The sequence below is a fragment of the Medicago sativa genome, chromosome 3 (assembly GCF_051527215.1).
Source record: "Medicago sativa cultivar Bolivia chromosome 3, Bolivia_mono, whole genome shotgun sequence".
Taxonomy (NCBI): Eukaryota; Viridiplantae; Streptophyta; class Magnoliopsida; order Fabales; family Fabaceae; genus Medicago; species Medicago sativa.
This window is the reverse complement of record NC_140751.1, coordinates 9,541,802-9,562,592: the sequence shown is the minus strand read 5'-3', so window position 1 is coordinate 9,562,592 and position 20,791 is coordinate 9,541,802. Positions and strand designations below refer to the sequence as shown.

Here is a 20,791-nt window from a genome sequence, read left to right as displayed (position 1 = left end):
CTTGAGAGAGTCCCTATTTGGCCTCAGACGGGTATTGAACTCATATTGACCTTCGAAAGCAGCAGCGAGTTCCTCAAAGGTGTGGATGTTATCTTTGCTCAAACTAGTGTACCAATCTGCTGCATCATCTGTCAAGCTACTCTGGAAGCAATGGATCATCAGCGCATCATTATCTGCGTAATTAGCCATCTTTCGGACATACCGGATAACATGGTTATGTGGGCAAGAAGTCCCATTATACTTGTCAAATTCTGGCTCTTTGAATTTCTTAGGAACCTCAAATCGGGATACCAAGCATAGATCACGAGCTTTAGCAGGAGCACCATTGTTTCCTCGGCTAGCCTTGACCTCACGGAGTTCTCCAGCCAACTCCCTCAACTGTCTTTTCATAGATTCCATCGCGGGATCTTGTCCACGCGGAGTATCAACATCAATCACCTGTTGCACAGTGTGTACGATAGGGTCGGTAACAACAGTAGTCACCTGAGGCATAGCAGTAGACACAGGAATCTGTCCTTGACCAGCAAAACCGGAGACACCAGCAGCAGTATTAGGAGAGTAGTAAGCTGAGAGGCCATAAGGACGGCCGTTGGGCATAACAAAACGAGCATCAGTAGCCATAGTAGACAGTGGGATAGAGGGAATCGCCTCAGCAGTAACTGGAACAGAAGTGGCTGGTTGTTCCTGTGCAGCCATCATAGCGGACATAGCGTCATGAGCCTTAGCCAAGTCTTCTTTCATAGCAGCCAATTCGGCACGGAGCTGAGCATTTTCTTCTTCAAAATTAGCCATCATCCTTCTCTTATGAAATCTTGTCTGATGAATTCTGTCTGGTTGGTAGACTTTGCGAACACGAGCCACTTTTCAGACTGCGGCGGACAAAACCAGGAGGCAATGAGCACGAGAGAAGCTTTTTGTGACCAATGAATGCGTATGATGCATGAAATGTGTTAATGCATATGCAAAAAAGACTCTTTTTGTGTTACCGAAGGGTTTTAGACAAATTATAAACTTGTAAACATTACTAAACAACAATTAACATAAACGGGGATCAAACAACTAACATATAGTTCTACAAGACAAATCCAACATGAACAAATGGAAATAACAACAGGAAATGGAAATCCTCAAGCATAGGAAGTGGAAGCATCATCCTCAGACTCAGACTCATAGCTGCAGTATCGTGCATAGAAGTCATGGGCACCCCTAGCCCTCTTGGAGTCCCTCATAAGCAGTCTATCTTTCTCCTCAATCTCTCTCTTAGCCTTAGCTAGCTCTTTCTTTAGTGTCAAGACTTCATGAGTCTTCTGCTCATCCTTTCCATCCAAAGTCATGATCAAGTTCTCAGCCTCATAGTATCTAGCCCTCCACTGATGCTTCTCCCGACTCTCCATAGCTAGATGCTCCTGATACATCTCCTGGGTAGGTGGGAGTAGAGGCAAAGGCATGGTAGGAACAGATGCAGACACATATCTCATAGAGGGGTAAGGCATACCAATCTCCTCAGCTTGGTTTATCACCCACTGTGTATAGGCCTCATGAGCAATACCGGACCTTACACACATATGCTTCACCTCTTTCTTCCGAAGCTTAGTCCAAGCTTCCATGAAATCCTCTCTTATTCCCGTGGGAGCATTGGAGTAGTGAAAGAAATAAGGAGCCGTAGCAAGATTGATGGGCTTATCTTTCATCGGAAAACCAAATTGTCGCAAAGCAAGCTCCGGGTTATAGTTGATTCCACCCCGGGTACCAAGAAGAGGTACATTAAGAAACTTTCCACCACCAAAGATAATTTCCTTAACCCTAGAAGCGGGAGTGAGCCAAACCACTTCATTAGGAGTGAGAGCCATAATCCTCTGTGAAATAGACCAATTCTCCGGATTGTCGTGGAAAGACTTCGGAAGGTGCGAAATAAACCACCTATAGAGGAGAGGCACACAACAAAGAATGTATCCACGACCCTTGCCAGAACGATCATGAATAGCATGGTAAGTGTCAGCTAGCAAAGTAGGAACCGGATTCTTGGAGTGGAAGATCATAATAGCATTCATGTCCACGAAGCCATCAAGATTCGGGAAGAGAATAAGCCCATAGATAAGAAGTGCAAGAATAGCCTCGAGAGTGTCCTGACAAGTGGTATTGAGGTTGGCCTTCCCAAGAAGATACTCTGAAGTGAACCCTCAGATGCGCGCTTTAGTGACAAGATTCTTGGAGACATCGGTGGTCCTGAGATAGAGATCCTTAGCAATAACCAATGGAGTAAGAGGAGGCTCAAGTCCTGAGAAAGGTATCCCCTTAGCAATAGACAGATCCATCAAGGAAGAATAAGCCTCTAGAGTAGGCACCAGCTGAAAGTCCGGAAAGGTGAAGCACCGATAGTCCCGATCATAGAATTGCACTAGAGTGTGCACAAGCTTCTCATCCACATTAGTATGAAGAATAGGAAGTAAAGCCCCGTAACGATGTCGGAAACCAGTCGGATCCTCAATCTTGAGTGCCAAATCTCTCAAACTAGCCAAATCCACTTCCTTGAACTTGTAGGAATTAGTCCTCTTCATTCCTACAATGTTTACAAATTCAACTTGTCTAAGCCCTTCGATAACAATGCATGGAAAAAATTTGTGCATGTATGCATGTATGCATGAATGCATGATTATGTTCAAGTTCGGAGAAAACATGGTGGGTTGAAGTTCAAAGTCGAGGAGTCATGGGTGGACACGGTGTCCGGTGAATCTAGGGCTTTAGGATAATAGTAACCGGGTCCTAAAAAGGTTCCCAAGTTGCAACCTCTCCGACGTATCTCATGGTGTCACGAGACAATACTCGCTCCATGATTATACGTGGAAGGTCTAACTTGAGTGTAGTATCGCGTGACGACTAAAACTCGAGACAACACTCGGTTTAGCCTCCGCACTACATCCTAGAAAATGGCCATGGATGGGTTCGGTTATCTACGGTTCATAGCGTCATAGAATAATTAGAAGTAAAGTGCCTAAACGCGACAACACGCGCTGACAACATCACCCCCAAAATGCCTCAGCTATGTGGGATTGATCGCATAATCCAAAACACGAGGCAACCCCCGGAATGAATTGTCGATTATATCCCTCCTAAATCCTAAGTTCACTCAGCCCGGGTGCAGGACTTTTGATATTCTCACCCCACACGTTTGCAAGAAATTAAACATTTATTCACATAGGAAAGCAAGTAAAAGAAACAAGTAAAAATACAAGCGCAAGCGTGGAAATAAAGACTAGGTGTAACTCTCGAATCTCCCCAGTGAAGTCGCCAGCTGTTTTATCTTGGTTTTCGGGTGTCAAACATTGATTACGTTTGAACCTTTTAAACCGGTGATATCTTATTTTTTCTTGGGAAGGGAAAAAGTAAGCAAAACCCTTGAGAATCGAGGTCCGGGAGTTGTTTTCGCTACGGGAAGGTGTTAGGCACCCGTAACGACTATAGTATCCTATAGGAACCGTCTTTAATTTCTACGCGCGCGCTTTATTTTTAAATGCTATTTTGAAATATGATATTAGGCCTAAAGGTATTCTAAAGTGAAGAATTGGAGGGAGAAGAATGTTTTTGGATTTTTATTTTATTTGAATTGAAGGAATTTTGTTCCTTGCCTACGTACCCGATTAAGGGATCAAATCCACCGTAGTTCTCTCTCAAAAATGTTTTTGTTTTTGTTGGTTGATTTTAAGTTCGAAAATTGGAATTTGAAGAATAGAAAGAGGCCTCAAGGGCATGGGATTAGGAAATTGTGAGGTTGGATTAGTGAATTGCAAAATATGGTCAAAGTATGATTAAGGTTCATTAAGATTTGATTAAGAAAATAAAAGGAAAATTCAATGGGGTTTTGACCCCAAGGTTTATTATGAAAAATGTTTGAGTGAAGTTTGTTCAAGTTTTTTGGGAAAAATGATTTTTCTAAGTATAAAGCCTAAACATACATCTAAACATACAATCCTAGACATACATCTAAACATGCATATTCTAGCTATATCTAAAGTGGTGTGTGTGCATGTGTCGGTGCTTGTGTCGGTGTACATTATTAGAGTCCATTGTCCTTTACATCATACCCTAGATACATTCTATGGTCTTGCAAGAAATTAAAAATTGCATGAAGTAAAGTACAAGATTTCCTAGGTGTTACATTCTAAGTATTAATATGGGAACTAAAGTGCAAGAAATGAAACTATAATGGAAGAATGAAGTATGCTTGTGGAGATGCATGAAACATGAAACAAAATGGTTAGTGGCACAAGGAATAATAAGGATTGAAATGGATGCAAGTAAAATAGCATAGGAAAGTAATGAAACTTGACAACAAAAAAGGTAGAAATCCTAGCACACAAAAGTGGTAAAATATGCCTAAACTTTGTCATAAAATTCCCACAATCATAAGGCCTATAATTTTCATGCCATGACAATCCTCAAAGAGTTTTATTTCAGCTATGACATGAAAATTATAAGACAATATTAAACCAAGAATCATGACACATTTTAAGCATATTTCACACTTTATTTCCACAAACAATTATTTACATGACTTGTAAAACAAGAAATTAACAAATCAAACTCCAAAACAGTAAAGAATAGCACCCAAATCAGAGGCATACACATTGTAAATTCCCATATCAAGGGTCAATATACCATAGCAAGATTTTGGGATCAAGAACATGCAAGAATTTCACAAGAAATTAACAAAAAGTAACATAAAATCACAAGAAAACTCCACATGTATTTTTATCAATTTTAACATGCAACAATTATCACAAAAATACCACAAAACTACCAAGAGATATGTGTAAGAATTTTTGGAGTTTTTAGAGAATTTTTAGACACAAAAACATATAAAATTTCACAATTTTTTAACAAAAATAGTAAACTTTTAACAAGAAAATACTACATATTTTTTTAACCAAGATTTAACACATAAAAACACCAAAAAATGTCAAGAAACTAATCAAGAACACATAGAAAATTTTAAGGATTTTTTGTGGACAAATTTGGACAGACAGAGGTGCAAATATCAAGAAGACAACAAGAATATGCAGGAATGGGGGGTGCACATAGTGAATCAGGCATACAGGCATGGAACGTTGGGCTTAAGGATGGGTCAGGGTGAAACCATGGGTTGACCCATGGGTGAACCGGTTCGTTGGCCTATATAAGGCCTTGAACCGGTCCATCACCCATTTCCCTTCTCTACTTCTCTCTCTAAGACAAGAACTAGAGAGAGAGAGTCTGCAAATGACTCTCTCTTCTCCGACGAGACCTTCCTCCTCCGACGTGGTGGCCCACGGTGGCGCCGCCGCGTCGGAGCTTCAACCTTCTCCGATCTGAGAACTAGATACATCTTCTTACAGCTCTTTCTCTCCTCTTTACGATTTTGAAAACGTTTTCTTGAAAACAGACTCAGATCAGAGTAGATCTAGGATTGAATCATTCGGTTCTTATGTTTTCAAATTTTGTGAAACGAAACCCTAACATGCTCTATTTTCTTCTCTGATTATGGAATCGAACTCGTATTTGAAAAACAAACGGTGAATCTCCATGATTTTTCAAATTAGGGTTTCGTTTCGAATTTTTTTGGATTTCTTCGAAGTTTTCACTTCGATTCACCGTTTATTTTCAATCTCGAGTCTTCGATGATGATTTAAAGTGTAAACGAGAGGATTCTTGTGAATATACCTGGATTCAGTGGAGATTCGAACGGAAATCCTCGAGAAAGTTTCTGATCCTTCTTCTTCTCACTCTTTTCGTCCCTGTGATCGTGTGAATCCACTGGATTTGCACTTGAATTGCAGGGATTAGTTCGATGATGAAGGTTCTCGCGAAGAACTTCTGAGAACTTCGAACCAAAATCCCGTTCGAAATGACTTTTTGTTGCGTGATTACTGGATTGAGACTTGTGTTACGAAATTGATGAGAACTTGTAGTGATTTGGTGTGGATTTTGCTCTGGTTTGGTATGAATTTGGATATTCTGGACGGTTAGGGTTTTGAGATGATGAACTTGTTCATCATTGTTCTTGAGCTTTTCAGAGTTTGTTACGGTTTTGATTTGTTTTGAGTGGAGAGAGAAATTGTGAAGTGTTTGTGATGAGTTGTTGAAATCTGAGTGGCATGGCAATGATTGGAGCCTTTTATAGGCTGCCAAGTGTACCACTGGACCAATTGCAACCTGACACCTGTATCTGGGCTTGTTTGGCTCGGCCTTGGACTATTTTGGACTTTGGGCTCTTTTGCAATTTTGAAACTTTGGAGGACTGATCTGTAAATTTAAAGAAGGACTAATCTGCAATACTTTGGACAAAAGGACCTTAAAAAAAAACTTAAGAGGACTAAAAAACTTAAAGTTTCGAAAATAATAAAGAAAAAAACTTAAAAAAAAAACTTGGAGGACTTGAATGCAAATTTTGGAAATTTTGGACTTAAAAAATGGAAAAATAATAAAATTGACTTAAAAAACGTAAAGCGAAACGACTAAAATTTGACAAAACGGACTAAAACGAACCAATGGCCTAAATGAGGTACTTTAAAGTAACCTCTCTCTGCCGAAATTTCGTGTGAAATGCCCAAAATGCCCCTGGGGCTGAAACGACTAAAAATGACTCAGATGCAAACTTTAAATGGATTTTCAACAAGGAATTAGAGCAAGACCTTATACAAACAAAGTTAACAGACTCAGAGACAATTTTTAAGATTTAAACAGGGTTTTAACATGTGAAAAGACCAAAATGCCCCTGGGGGCAACACTAATCTTAAAATGACTTCAAATGCAATTTTTGAAATGGATTTTGACATAGAATGAAACAGAGACTTATTCTAACCAAATGAAAGGACTCAAACGAATTTTTAAAAGACTGAAAGAAATTTTGACATAGGAAATGACTAAAATGCCCTTGCATGTAAATTTTGCAAATAACATTGAAATAAAACACAGAGAAAGATGCACTTGATCAGAGATATATCAAATGGCTTGAAATACAAGAAAAGTAGAATTGAACAAGTATTTTTAGGTCCAAAATTAGGGTATAACAGTTATCTGCTGTCGGATTAGCCAACGGTAGTTATCTACCGCTGGGGGTAAAGTCATAACTTCCATGTGTTATAAAGAAGTATTCGATGTCAGAAATGCAACTTTCTCTAGGCATTGTTCCTCTTCCTCCTCGGTGAATGTTGGACCTCTCACCTAAAGCCCTTCAAAAGTTTCTTTTGACTCATTTGAGTGACAACAAACTACAGAGAGCATACATTCTTCCATGGTCATAAATATAATGAATAGTATTTGGTCACACACATAAAAATGTTTTTCCTCAAAATACTAAATCATTATATTATCAATTTCATTTTTATTATTAAAAAAAACACTTTGATGTGTGTGTGTGTCCAAACCACTATTCATTTATGTTTGTGTCCATAGTAGAATTTCTCCTACAAAGAGCTACAGTTACCCGAGAAACTCTGACCAACACCTCACATTTAGGCACACACCCATGAAACTAAAAAATTAAAAAGAAAATGATTAAAATGATATTGATTGATGTGACTATTTTATATATCTTTTAATTTTTTTTTGATTTATGTGTGCCTAAATTTTGTGCCTAAATGCTTGTGCCTACACAAGACTTTCTCCGGTTACCCTATCAAGAGAATCACGGAAGATTTTTGGTTGAAATTAAGTGGATCATTTCGATCATTCAAAGCCTCAATGAATTCATCATAAGTCAAGTACGACTCTTTGAGTGAGGAACATGGTTTAAACATAACTTTAGTTTTTTTTTTTTTTTTATCTTGATCTTCGACAAGCTCTTTGTTAGCTTTTGTTTGTCACCTTCTTCAACTTTTTCCCCTTGATTGACACATGTTGGACATGTTTTATATTCAGGTTGAGATACTCTATGAGCACGTTGTCACACTCTTTTCTGACATTTTTTTAATCATTTGGGGTGTCTTATACATAATATCATAGCCTACCTTCGTAACATCCCCATATTTCCAAAGAGCAATGTTATATGTACAACCAAAATTGAACAACTAATGCAACAACTTTTAATATTGTGAGGAGCAAGCAAATCGAAATCACTAAAAAAATATGATAAAATAGCAAAAAGGTTGTTGGTTGTACAAAAATGATGTTCATATATCATTCCTCATTTCCAAAATAGTATCTAGTAGTCTTATGACTCTTATGTCCTTTATTTTGACCAGAGTTTCAGACAACTATTTTGCGCTTCTCAATCCATTCTATTTATTGTACTAATACATATAAATTACGGACAATAGTTTTTATAAGTTTAATTTAATTAAAAAAAATTGATTTTAAAAAAAATTATAGATGTAGATATTTTGGACATTCATATTGTAGCAAATTATACATTTTTCATTGACATCAATAACATAACGAATATATAATCTAAATTCTTATATTTTAAAATGACACCAACAAATATCATTCTTATAGGTAAGTTTGTTTAATGGTATAATTGGAAGTGAAAAAGTCATCATAGTAAAGTAATACAAGATATTTTTTATTTTTATATTGTAACAAACTATACTTATTTTTTCAATGACACCACCGATATATCAAATATGATATAAATTATTATCTTATTGAATGACACCAACAAATAACATTCTTATATGCAAACTTGTTTAAGGGTATAATTAGAAGTTACAAAGTCAGCCCAAAACCATTTATTCTCTTTATATATGTCCTTTATTTTAACTAGCGTTTCAACGGGCACTCTATGTCCATCTGTCTGCTATTCTTATTGTGCTAATGCGTATATATTACGAACATTAGTTTTTATAAAAAAAAATTGATTAAAATTAATTTGATTTTGTGAGTGATATGTTTTTGTGTAAGAATAGTCTGATTCATGTTCTCTGTCTGATTTTCACCTTTATCTCATTTCCTCCTACTAACCGTCCTAGTCTCAACTTCCCTCGTGGGGGCGTAACTTTCCCCCACTCTCTATTTGCACCTCGCCCACATGCTAAGCATGTGATCTTTATTATGTTGCCTATATCATATGTCTTTAAGAGGGGGTATGAAATTGTCTTCTCTTTGGTGGTCCACAACCCCCAAGCACGAGGCTAAGACATTAAATGTTCCCCATATCAAAACATCATATGATCATGTTTTTCCATTGAAAAATACAAGCGGTGGCAGTTTAAAATTTTGTGGGACGACATCATTCAAGATTTCATCTGAAAGTGGCTCATGATTACTGAGGTCGTCAATGTCTCGTTCTCCCTTGGCATGATGATCATGTTGTTGTTGTTGCTGTTGAATCACGACTATGGAAGCATGCAATGCGTTGTTTTGTTGCCTTAATTTATTTATCTCTTGTTGCATTGCTTGCTGCCAACACATCCTCGTGTTGAGTAGTGTGTTAGGTTGTTGTATGATTCATTGATGTTCCTCCACGAGCCATTGTTCCCAGTTTTCTTAAAATCGGAGAAAATGGAAACCATTAAGTATGAAGTGGTCCGTGTCAGTTTTACCGATTCCCGTAAACGGTACCAGAAGTACTTGTAGTAAGTTCAAGTGTTCCTACCCTGCCTAGTATTGTTTCCAGAAGGCCGATGTGAGTGATATGTTTTTATGTAAGAATAGTTTGATCCCTGTTTTTTGTTTGCTTTTCTCTTTTATCCCTTTTCCTCCTGCTAACCGTCCTAGCCTCAAATTCCCACGAGGGGGCGTAACTCCCCCTACACACACACTATTTGTATTTTTGGCGGTATTCTTCACTCACCCATGTGTTGAATACGAGATCGACCATATCACCTCACCCACATGATAAGCACATGATTTGTATTTTGTTGCCCTAATCCTATGCCTTTAGGTGGGGAATACGCATTGTCTTCTCTTTGATGGTCCACCTATCCTTTTCTCAATACACAATCACAAAACATAACACACTTCCACTCACAATTTTTCAGAAACATTTACATGGAAATGCTTTCATCAATTCCCATTCTTCTTTCAACTTCTTCTTGAAAGCTTAGGAGAAAAAAGAGCAAGAGAGTCTAGGTTTCCAAGAAGCTTAGAAATCAAAGCTAAGAATCATGTTTCCCTTCTTTCTCCATGAAATCATATCACAATGAATTCTTCATCCCTCATTGCAACCAGAATTCCTCTTATGATTTGTACTTTCTTTAGTAAAATTTGATCCTAGGTTGGGAAGTAGATTATGGTTTCTAACAAGGATTTGGGTCACAAATTTTGAGAGAATTGGGAAGTGTAACACCCCGTTTTCCCAACATAAAAATTTCATCATAAATCAGAGTATTTTAAATCATAACAGAGTGTCACATACTTCTTGAAAAATCATAAAATGGATAATAATAATTATCTCTCAAATTCAACATCGAATTCTAAAACCATGCAGCGAAAAATAATTCAGCATAATAAAGTCTTGGCACGCAGGCCTTATCAAAAATCTCATAAAATAGTTCAATACTTAGTCATAAAAGGGGTTCATAAAAGACACGTAAGGAATAGATATGAAAGCAAGCCCCATCCCGTTACGTATCAGAGCACCTAGACACAAAGTGAGGAGTCCACTCACGAACACTTCTAGTCTTTATTACCTGCAAGTTACCCATACGAAGGGCAACATTTTCAAGCAGAAGGGGTGAGATTTCACAGTCAATAAATTAAGCATGTAATTCATTAAAATGCATTTAGCAACATAAAATATTATTAACGTATCAAACATTTATCATTTAGCATATTATCATTTCATAAACAAATACCATCATCATATATCATCATCATTAAATATCATGTTCAACTTAACACTTGACTCGACAACACAACTCGACTTGACAATGCAACCCTTATCAACTTAACGACTTAACAACTTTAAACCATCGTGAAACTTCTTGATATGCAAATGCATGTGGTACCATTCAGCAACGTAAATGAGCGTAATTAGGCTCTCGACATGTGAGCACAAAGGCTGCCGGGCCTAAAGCCCCCAACTTTAATGAGCACAAAGGCTGCCGGGCATAAAGCCCCCAACTTTAATGAGCACAAAGGCTGCCGGGCCTAAAGCTCCCAACTTTAATGAGCACAAAGGCTGCCGGGCCTAAAGCCCCCATCTTTAATGAGTATGCAATGGACTCAACTCCTACAACTTAGACATCTTGAACTTCTTAAACAACTTATATGATTCCAATAATTTGGACAACTTCTTACGACTTCACAACTTAGACCGACACTTACAACTTTATGACATTAATGGTCAACAACATCAAATGATAAACATCAACATCTTAAACATCGCATCAACATAAGCATCATAATTAGTATAGAAGCGTGAGAATTATCCGCTGAGTTACTATCACTCCCAACAACCTTCACTCCATTACTTATAAAACCTCCTTGACGCTTACAGACCTATTTTTTTAACACCTTAATAAATGTTGTTCTTTCTTTAGCCGACATCCTTGCAACCTTTTTAAGACTCATTATATGATGACGCAAAACACTAACCACTTTTTTCTTATTCACTTGATGCCCTTGTGAAGATTGAATTGTTTTCTTACGCCATCTTCTAGACGAAAAAATGACTCCCACATCCCCATGATTATGATCACATAATCATTCCAAACTCCACAGCCTCGATATCACCGAACGAGTACGGCCTAGAGGACAAGAATTAGTACGCTTACCAGGTGTCCTGTTCACAACATTATGAGTACATGTAGCCACACCATTTGATTGGTCACCTATGGTAGCTAAGTTAACGGTAGGAGAAATCGAAGTATCCCTAAGCTGATTCTCACCAATCTTTCCTCCCACACATGGACCACCTCCTAAAGAATCATCACACCTCGTCGGATCAATCTGAGAAATCGGCCCTTTGTCAACACTAGAACACGAACTTGCAACCATGGATGCAGAAACATGATGATTAACTGAATGAAGATCCTCTGACATATTTTTAGAACGAAATGTACCATCCTCATTATTATCTTGCAAACTAAATTATTGTTTCCGCAACCGGTCCTCCTCCATCCATTCCTCTGTCATCTCATTCACCAAATTTTTTACATCATTATACACAACAAAATCACCATGTACTTTCGCTTTTTCACTTTCATCACAAATCGAAGTATCCTCAAACAAACAAGCATCCTCGCCTAATGAGAATCCCCATTCCTCCATTATTTTAATATTCACCAAATCATCATCAACCAACAAATCAGCTTCGTCATTAATAACCTCTAGGGATGAAGTTGCCAATAAAATACGAACATAATCAAACCTTTCTCTAGCAACTGTGCAATTATCTACCCTCAACAATCGACCAAAATCTAAAGCACATAATCTAAAAAATTTCCCATTCCATGCTTGCAAAGGAACTCCATAAATTCGAATCCATGCACCTCTTTTAAATTTAACACAATCTTTTTTTTTTTGTGGTGACCGGGGTTTGAACCCCAGACCTTACATATATTAATGCATTGTCCTTACCAACTGAGCTAAACTCACGAGGACAAATTTAACACAATTTTATTCCAAGCAATAGTATCTCTTATACTCTCTTTAATCCAATTTTGATTATCCCAAAAATAACTAATGTTGAGATTCCATTTAAAATATATATTACGAAATCGTTGTTGTAAAAAGATTCGTTTTGGAAATGAAGTTGGCTCCTTTATTTTTTAATGTTATTAATAAATCAGTAAACTTTCATCTCTTAGATCACACAAATAAAAAAAAATCATCTCTTATAATCTTTTTTTTTTTTTTTTTACAATTCATCTCTTATAATCTTAACCATTAGTCAATTAATTATTTATTTTGTTTGCTAATTTTCTATCCCCGTGACCAATTATAAGCATTCGCCATACCCCCTATGAATATGATTCCTAAGCCCATGAGAGAGAGAAGAATTAGAAAGAAGAAAAAACACTCAATATGACGTAGATAAATGATTGAATGCATATTGTATAAATAATAGGAGCCATCCCATTGTACTACTTAGGAAGAAATTGCACAAACCTTCCTCAAGAGTTCCTACTCTTTTACTAACCTAAATCCTATCCTATCCTCATTATTCTCTTCAAATCCTAAAATGGGCGCTGAAAAGCCTAGATCTTGTGCAACCTACCTTGAGAACTCTAAACCCTACTTTGCCATGATCCTTTTACAATTTGGCTATGCAGGCATGAACATTATAACCAAGCTTTCTCTCAATGGAGGCATGAGTCATTATGTCCTTGTTGTTTATCGCCATGCTTTTGCAACTATTGCTATAGCTCCGTTCGCCATTGTCTTCGAAAGGTATGTATAACCTTTATATATAGAAAGTTTTGTTTTAATTTCTTAATTCAAAAGCTTTGATGCTTAAATGAATATATATATATTATAAAGTATTTTGGGTTTTTATTTAGGAAAAAAATGGATTTTTGATTGTATATATAAGAAATTCAGCATATTTTGAGTTTTTGAATTGCTTTTTAAATAAATGCTAACATATGGTTTTTTTTCCAGGAAGGATCAACCAAAGATTACATTTTCAATTTTCATGCAAATTTTACTCCTAGCATTGCTTGGGTTAGTTCCCAATCTGAATGCATAAATTATATATAGATATATACATAATTTTATTAATTAGAGCACATTAGATCAATATAGGAAAATGCTAATTATTGGGGATGGCAATGGGTACCCTTTGGGCAGGGTACTATAGTGCCCATCCCCATACCCGCGTTCATAAAAAATCCCCGTACCCGAGCCCAAACCCTTGTGGGTAACATGTTTGGTGCCCTTCCCCGTACCCTATGGGCATCTAAGAGCCCGTACCCTCGCCCATTACCCACACTTTAACAACAAACGGACAAAAAATATCACAACTTATTTAAAATATGATATAAAATCTCTTAAATCAACTTATAATTTATTGCACACCGTAGTATTTAACCAAATGAAAAGATCTAAAATATAAAAAACAAGTGCATATTACAATAAATATCAAATACTAAGGATTAATTAACTAATTTTAGTATCACATAAAATTATAATTATAGTGTTTATAATGTGCGGGCATGGGGCGGGCTGGGCACTAGAGTTCCCGTACCCGCGCCCATACCCGTTCAAATTTGCGGGTAATTACCTGAGCCCGAGCCCATACCCAAAAATGCGGGTATTTACCCGCCCATTGAGGGTATTTTTTGCGGGTGCCCATTGGGTTTGGGTCTAATTGCCATCCCTAAATTATAATCATTTAAATGCTCTAAACAGGCCAGTGATAGATCAAAACTTCTACTATGCTGGGTTGAAATTAACATCCCCAACATTCTCATGTGCAATGAGCAATATGCTTCCCGCTATGACCTTTGTGATGGCGGTTTTATGCAGGTAAATAAATAATTAAATTTAACCTTGTATACATTTTTTTTTTTTGACAAGTTAACCTTGTATACATATCAAGTGAAATTTTTTATGCAGGTAAATAAATAATTAAATTTAACCTAGTATACATCAAGTGCAATTTTTAAGTACTCGTTTTTAATTTATGTTTTGATTTTATTTATTTATGGATTGGTTATGAAAAAAAGGATGGAAATAGTCAACATGAAGAAGTTACGATGCCAAGCAAAGGTGATTGGAACCATTTTAACTGTGGCTGGGGCAATGTTGATGACCTTGTACAAAGGGCCTGTTTTGGAGTTGATGTGGACTAAATATATACCTCATAGCAATGCAAACATTACAAGTTCCTCAAGCAAGGATAATTGGTTCTTAGGCTCCATTTTACTAATCATTGCTACTCTTGCATGGTCATCCCTCTTTGTTTTACAAGTAAGACCTCATGATAATTGATAAACAAAATTTGAGTTAATATGAGTTAGAATTCTCGCATTGAATTCCTCTCAAGCAAAAGTCTCACATTAAATTAGAAAATGAATATTGAACAACTAAGAATCTATAAACCCAATGCATTAGGGTTTTGGATGGAGATGTGATCATTCATGTCTCTCTCTCACATGTGTGATTGCTTTTAACTAAATCTAGCGACTAATTGTTTAGCAACGTTTCACAAATTGATCTCCAAATTGGTCACAATTCTTACTTGGTTGATCATGTGAATGCAAGAATTGAACATTTTTTTAAAGTGTTAATTTTATTATTTATTAAAGTACATTATGTTTTTTTTATTGGACAGGCTAAGGCAATAGAAACATACAAGAATCATCAGCTAACACTCACATCACTTATATGTTTCTTTGGCACGATTCTAGCTTTTGCTACCACTTTGATTATGGAAAACAAGGATTCAGTGTGGACAATTGGTTGGGATATGAATTTATTAGCTGCTGCCTATGCGGTAAGAACATTTGATATAGCCTCGTAATTTAGAAGAGATATTACTACTTTTTTATTTTATCATTTTACTATTTTTTAAATTTAAATATATAGTCTCATAAGTACTACTCCTTATAAGGTATAAAGTTGCAAGTAGTGAGGTGTAAGTTCGATCCCACAACTTTCCATTTCTTATTTGGTGTGTGAGTTTTGCAGCTAAATAATTTATTTTTGAGCAAGCAAATAATTTATAATCATTGATATATTTATATATATTACCCTCAATGTCTTTTGAGAAATAGCAAATGAGAATGGTTTTAATTAAGATCTTCTTTCATTTAACTGATAGCTAATTTTGGCATAAAGACACACTCTAGGGGCATATTAATTTAAAATACTACAATAAAGTCCTTGATTATTTTTAAGTATTATTATTGTTCACCCAATTTGCCAGTTGTTAATTATTTCTGTCAAAAAAATCTATTGTTCCTTTTTCCCCCCTCTTAATATCTATTATTCATTGCCCCCTATAGATGAGTACTGCTAAATTATACCTTTTTTTGTTTTAATAATAGGTTAGTAGTTGATTATTTAAATTTTTTTACAGGGGATTGTTACATCAAGTATATCATACTACATCCAAGGATTGGTAATAAAAAAGAAAGGGCCTGTTTTTGCAACTTCATTTAGCCCTTTGATGATGATCATTGTAGCAATTATGGGCTTCTTTATCCTTGCAGAGCAGCTTTTTCTTGGAAGGTAACTTTTGAATTAATACCTCCCTTATCCTGGTCATTTGCACTAACACACTTAGAAAATGTTGAATTACTTACTTATCCTTCTAAAAATGATTTAAAAAATGGACAATTATCTTTTTTAGTAAATTTTAATAAAATACTAGATTTCTTCTCCATGTGTATCATCATAGATTCACTATTTTACTAAAAATACAAAGGGATTAGAAAAACCCATTATATATCACATTTTATGAGCTGTTTATTTGTTTTAATGAAGGGATTATAAAGAGTAATTTAAAGCCGTACACAAATAAATAAATATATAAATAAGTGATACTCCCTCCGTCCCGGTATAACTGACCCATTTTCTAAAAAAAAGTGTCCTAAAATAACTGATCTATTTCAATTTTCAATACAACTTTCATCATTCCCAATACAATATAACACTAAATAATACTACTTTTATCATTCCCAATACAATATATTCCACTTTCCCCTTTATTTATACTACCTCCGTCCCTAATTATAAGACCCTTTTGAGAATTTTTTTTGTCCCTTTTTATAAGACCCCTTTGCTATTTTCAACAACATTAATTATTTCTTTACATACATGCCCCTATTTATTATACATCTTTTTCTTCAATCAACAATAAATGACATGTTGAAAATATAAACCAACTCTCTCTTAAAGGATAAAATTGTAAAAACAATAGCAATTACAAACATATTTAATACAAATATCCACTATCTTAATTCCCGTTATTTTTTCAAAAGGGTCCTATAATTAGGGACGGAGGTAATACATTTTTCTTAATATGTGTGAAAAACAAAATTGTATCAATTAAATTGGGACGGAGGTATTACTAAATAACAAAAACATCTGATCATGAGTGAACTTCAATCAAATCCAAAAGGCAATAACACATCTTACAACAATTTTAAAAACTATTTTATTAGAATTCTTAGATCGTGACCACACAACTAACAAGCTAATTAAGTTGCCAGTTTAGTTTCAATTTTTTATTAAAGATTCGTGTGTAGGACCAGGGCCAATTAATATCTAACTCCAAAATTTTTAGAACAATGACATGATGTGAAATTATCTGTCTATTCTTCTCTCAATTGTGATTCTAACAATAGTTGGCCTTACATCAACACAAAAATAAAAACAACAGTTGACCATGTTATAGAAGTTTAACCTCTTCTATTGGACCAACATTAATGAGTTTTAAAATCTTCTCTATCTTAAATTGGGACCCTATCATTTATCTTAAATTTTTATTTATAAATAGACGTTATGCAAATGAATTTACTTTTGTGCTTTATATTGCTTATATTTTTAATTAATAATATTTTATAATAATAAATGAATTTAAATCATATGTTAATAATATTATTTTTTGAATTTAGATTCGAGCCAAATTCTTTTTGGATTTAGACTCTTTACTCTAGGCATGACAATGGGGCAGGGTGGGGATGAGTTTTACATTCCCCGTCCTCATACCTGATTTTCATATACTTACATGTTACCCTACCCATACCTAACATGGATGAGAAATTGAGCTACATCCCTGTCCCCGACGGGTTCGGATATCCCCGCCCTATCCCTGCTTTGAATAATTTTTTTAATAAAAAATAGAAGATTTTTTGCAACCCTTAGAGAAATGTTGTAATGCATTATCCAGCAATATGTTCACTTTAACATTTGTTAGACCGATTGATTTAGTTGCTTCTTTAAATATCAATGGTAGTTTTTATAACACAACAATTATCAAACAAAATAACATGTCATATCAACATAAAATAATTTTCTGCATTCGGAACGGGTTTGGGTATGGGTACGGGGTGAGTACCTATATACTCGTTACTCGTCCCATACTCGTGTTTTGAAATTAGGGAAAACGCAAACACATACCCTAACCCAGTCAAAACGGAAAAATCCCTTCAAATTGAGTTTGGTTCGGGCGGGTAATCATGGTACGGGTTTTGTTGCCATGTCTACTTTACTCTTAAAAACGGTTAACAAAAAATATACTAGATAAATATAAGGGCAATTTTTTAAACATTATCAATATCATAATGTTAATTTTGTAAATAAAAAACAATAACAATAATAATAAATTTTCCTCTAAAAAATATTTGGTTTAAATTCATAAAAGTAAATAATACTCCCTCTGGTCCTATATATAAGAAACAATTGACTTTTTAGATACATTTGATAATTGATGTATCCAGTCTAGAATATAGATCAAATACATCAATTATCCAATGTATCTAAAAAGTCAATTGTTTCTTATATATAGGACCGGAGGGAGTACTACATGTTACACAAAATATTATATTTCATAAGAGAAATAATATTTGGAGAAGCATTTTATGACAAATTTTGAACGACCTTCTCCCTCATACTCACATTATGTTCGTACTCCCTCTCTTCAGTTTTCTCTCTATTGTTTTTGACCAATAAAAAGGGAGAGAAAAAAGTTGTCATAAAAATTGTCATCAAATGGTTGTACAAATATCATAACTCATTTCATAGATACCAATGTGCAAAGGAGTACTAACGTGTATGTTTGTTCATTTTTATCAAATGAAGACTATAGTTAGTCTCCATGAAAATTATTTTTAAATTTTTTAACGAAATTGTACAATATTATAATGTTGTTTTTATTTTAATTACCCTATTTTTAGTTCAAACTTGACAAGAATTGGCCAAAATTTGATTTGTTAATTTTTATTTAAAGATAATAATTGAATAGGATCGAATTACCAATGAACCAATCAAAATTAGTCACACGAGCAAATTTGCAAGTAAGTGGATTTTTTTTTAGGGAAGTACAGTGGAAGTTGTGGGTATCACTTGCTCATTTACTTATTTAGCTAATTTTGATTGGTTGATGCTTAAAGTATCCACAATTCTCCAAAGGTAAATCTAGGTCTCACCATTAATTCACCATCATTTATGTGAATCAAATAGCTATTTGTTGACATCTGTATTTAAAAAAAAAATTATTTCATAAAAAGACCAGTTCATTGTTTATAAGAATTGCACTAAATTTTATTTCACTGACACTTTTGATAAATAACAATTAGTTATTATATAACAAAAAAACATTTAGTTATTATGATTTGACGTATTTTAAATAATATGGCATAAGATCTGATGATATGGAATGATCAACAACCATGAAATTGCAAGAAAACATAAATACTTCAAAAATCATCTTTAGAAATTATTTAGTTTTGTAATTTAATTATTGACATCTAAATAATTTATTTATTTGGATGATTATATTCTCTACCATTAAATCATATGTTACACCTTTTAAAACATGTAAAATCACCATATTTTAGTCAAGAATTTTAGGGCAAGGACCAAAGCTTGTGGATTTTAGAATAGCAGGGTCAATTTAAAGAGCAGGTAAAAATAGGGGACTAAAAGTATAAGCAAGATAAAAAAAAAAAAAAAAATTGTGAAAATTTATTAAATACAAGTTTACTTTGTTTTCATCCTTTTTTATATTTTCAATCATAAATCTAACATAATTAATTGGTTTTTGAACTTTGCAGTGTGATTGGTTCCATATTGGTTGTCATAGGCTTATATTCTGTTTTGTGGGGAAAGCACAAAGAACAAGTGGAATGTAAAGTGTCTCCAGATGATATACCCTTGCCTATAAAGAGTGCTCGGACAAATGGAAATATGGGGGCATTTTCTGCATCCTTTGATAAACACAGTGAAGTAAAGTCAGATCAGAAAGAAGAATCAAACATTTCTTTAGTTATTATAAATTACAATAAAAGTTAATTCAATAACCAAAGACATGAGTAATCTAATTCATATGCAATTGAGAACTATAATATTGGACCGAATGATGAAATTTTTGTTGGTCAATTGTGTAAGTGTTGTTTTTTGTTACCCTATTAAAGCATTTGAATTTGCTTTATCCAATATAGACTTGACAACATTTAAGCTTATATATAGCATAATTATGCACTGTGGTGGAGGATATTTAAGAGAGTGGTAGAAGGCTTGGAACCAAAGTTTTTCACTACCCTTAAATGATTCAAGCTTAAGGAAGAAGGGTTGTAATCAACTATGTTCATTGAAACGTGTGTTAAAATCAACAAGGATGTAATAACACAAAGATGATTCAATTATATCCATTGATGTATTTGATCATCTTTCTTGTAGCATCCTCTTTAACATCATTTGTTGATTAAGTGTTCGACATACATCGAAGTTGCATCTATTTTAGAATCTTCTAAGTAGAAATATTTGTTGCTTCTACAATAATATCATTTGCTATATACATTGTTTTTGCCAGCATGCATCTGTTTGAACACGTTATTATGAGCAGCTAATAATATGTCCAGTCATGATTACTTTTATTCAAGAAACAAGGTTCAACACACATTTATTGCCAAAATATGTCCTATTGTAGTAACTATGTTCTCGCAATTTGTACCGCAAAAAAACTATGTTCTCGCAAAAAAACTCACTTACATCCAGGGACGGATGTATATAGAGTTGTGAGAAGGCATGTGCCTGCACAAAGTTTTCACAATTCCTTTTTTTGTGGTATAATATGTGTTTTTATACTATGAAGAAGGTTATGCCCTCACACCTTTCACATAACCTACCTTTCTTAACTCATCCAATCACACAAGTTTTTTTTTTTATAGGGCCAATCACACAAGTTAAATTCTACAAGTTG

General features: G+C 34.8%; 1 protein-coding gene across 1 annotated transcript; it reads left to right on the top strand.

Annotated features, from left to right (window-relative positions):
• The first annotated feature begins 12,648 nt into the window (after window positions 1-12,648).
• Window positions 12,649-20,051, top strand: LOC146935529 (WAT1-related protein At5g07050-like). The gene is made up of 7 exons (XM_085750701.1): window positions 12,649-13,311; window positions 13,522-13,584; window positions 14,272-14,388; window positions 14,589-14,832; window positions 15,197-15,358; window positions 15,944-16,095; window positions 19,644-20,051. The coding sequence occupies exons 1-7, from the start codon at window positions 13,103-13,105 to the stop codon at window positions 19,879-19,881; spliced, it is 1,185 nt and encodes a 394-aa protein (XP_085606827.1). The 5' UTR covers window positions 12,649-13,102; the 3' UTR covers window positions 19,882-20,051.
• Window positions 20,052-20,791: the final 740 nt, after the last annotated feature.

What these genes read in the sequence shown, in the direction of transcription:
- LOC146935529 (XM_085750701.1), top strand. Translation starts at nt 13,103, where the DNA reads ATGGGCGCTGAAAAGCCTAGATCTTGTGCAACCTACCTTGAGAACTCT. An exon ending in TATTAGCTGCTGCCTATGCG is followed by an intron (nt 15,359 to 15,943) that starts GTAAGAACATTT and finishes ATTTTTTTACAG; the next exon opens with GGGATTGTTACATCAAGTAT. An exon ending in GAGCAGCTTTTTCTTGGAAG is followed by an intron (nt 16,096 to 19,643) that starts GTAACTTTTGAA and finishes TGAACTTTGCAG; the next exon opens with TGTGATTGGTTCCATATTGG.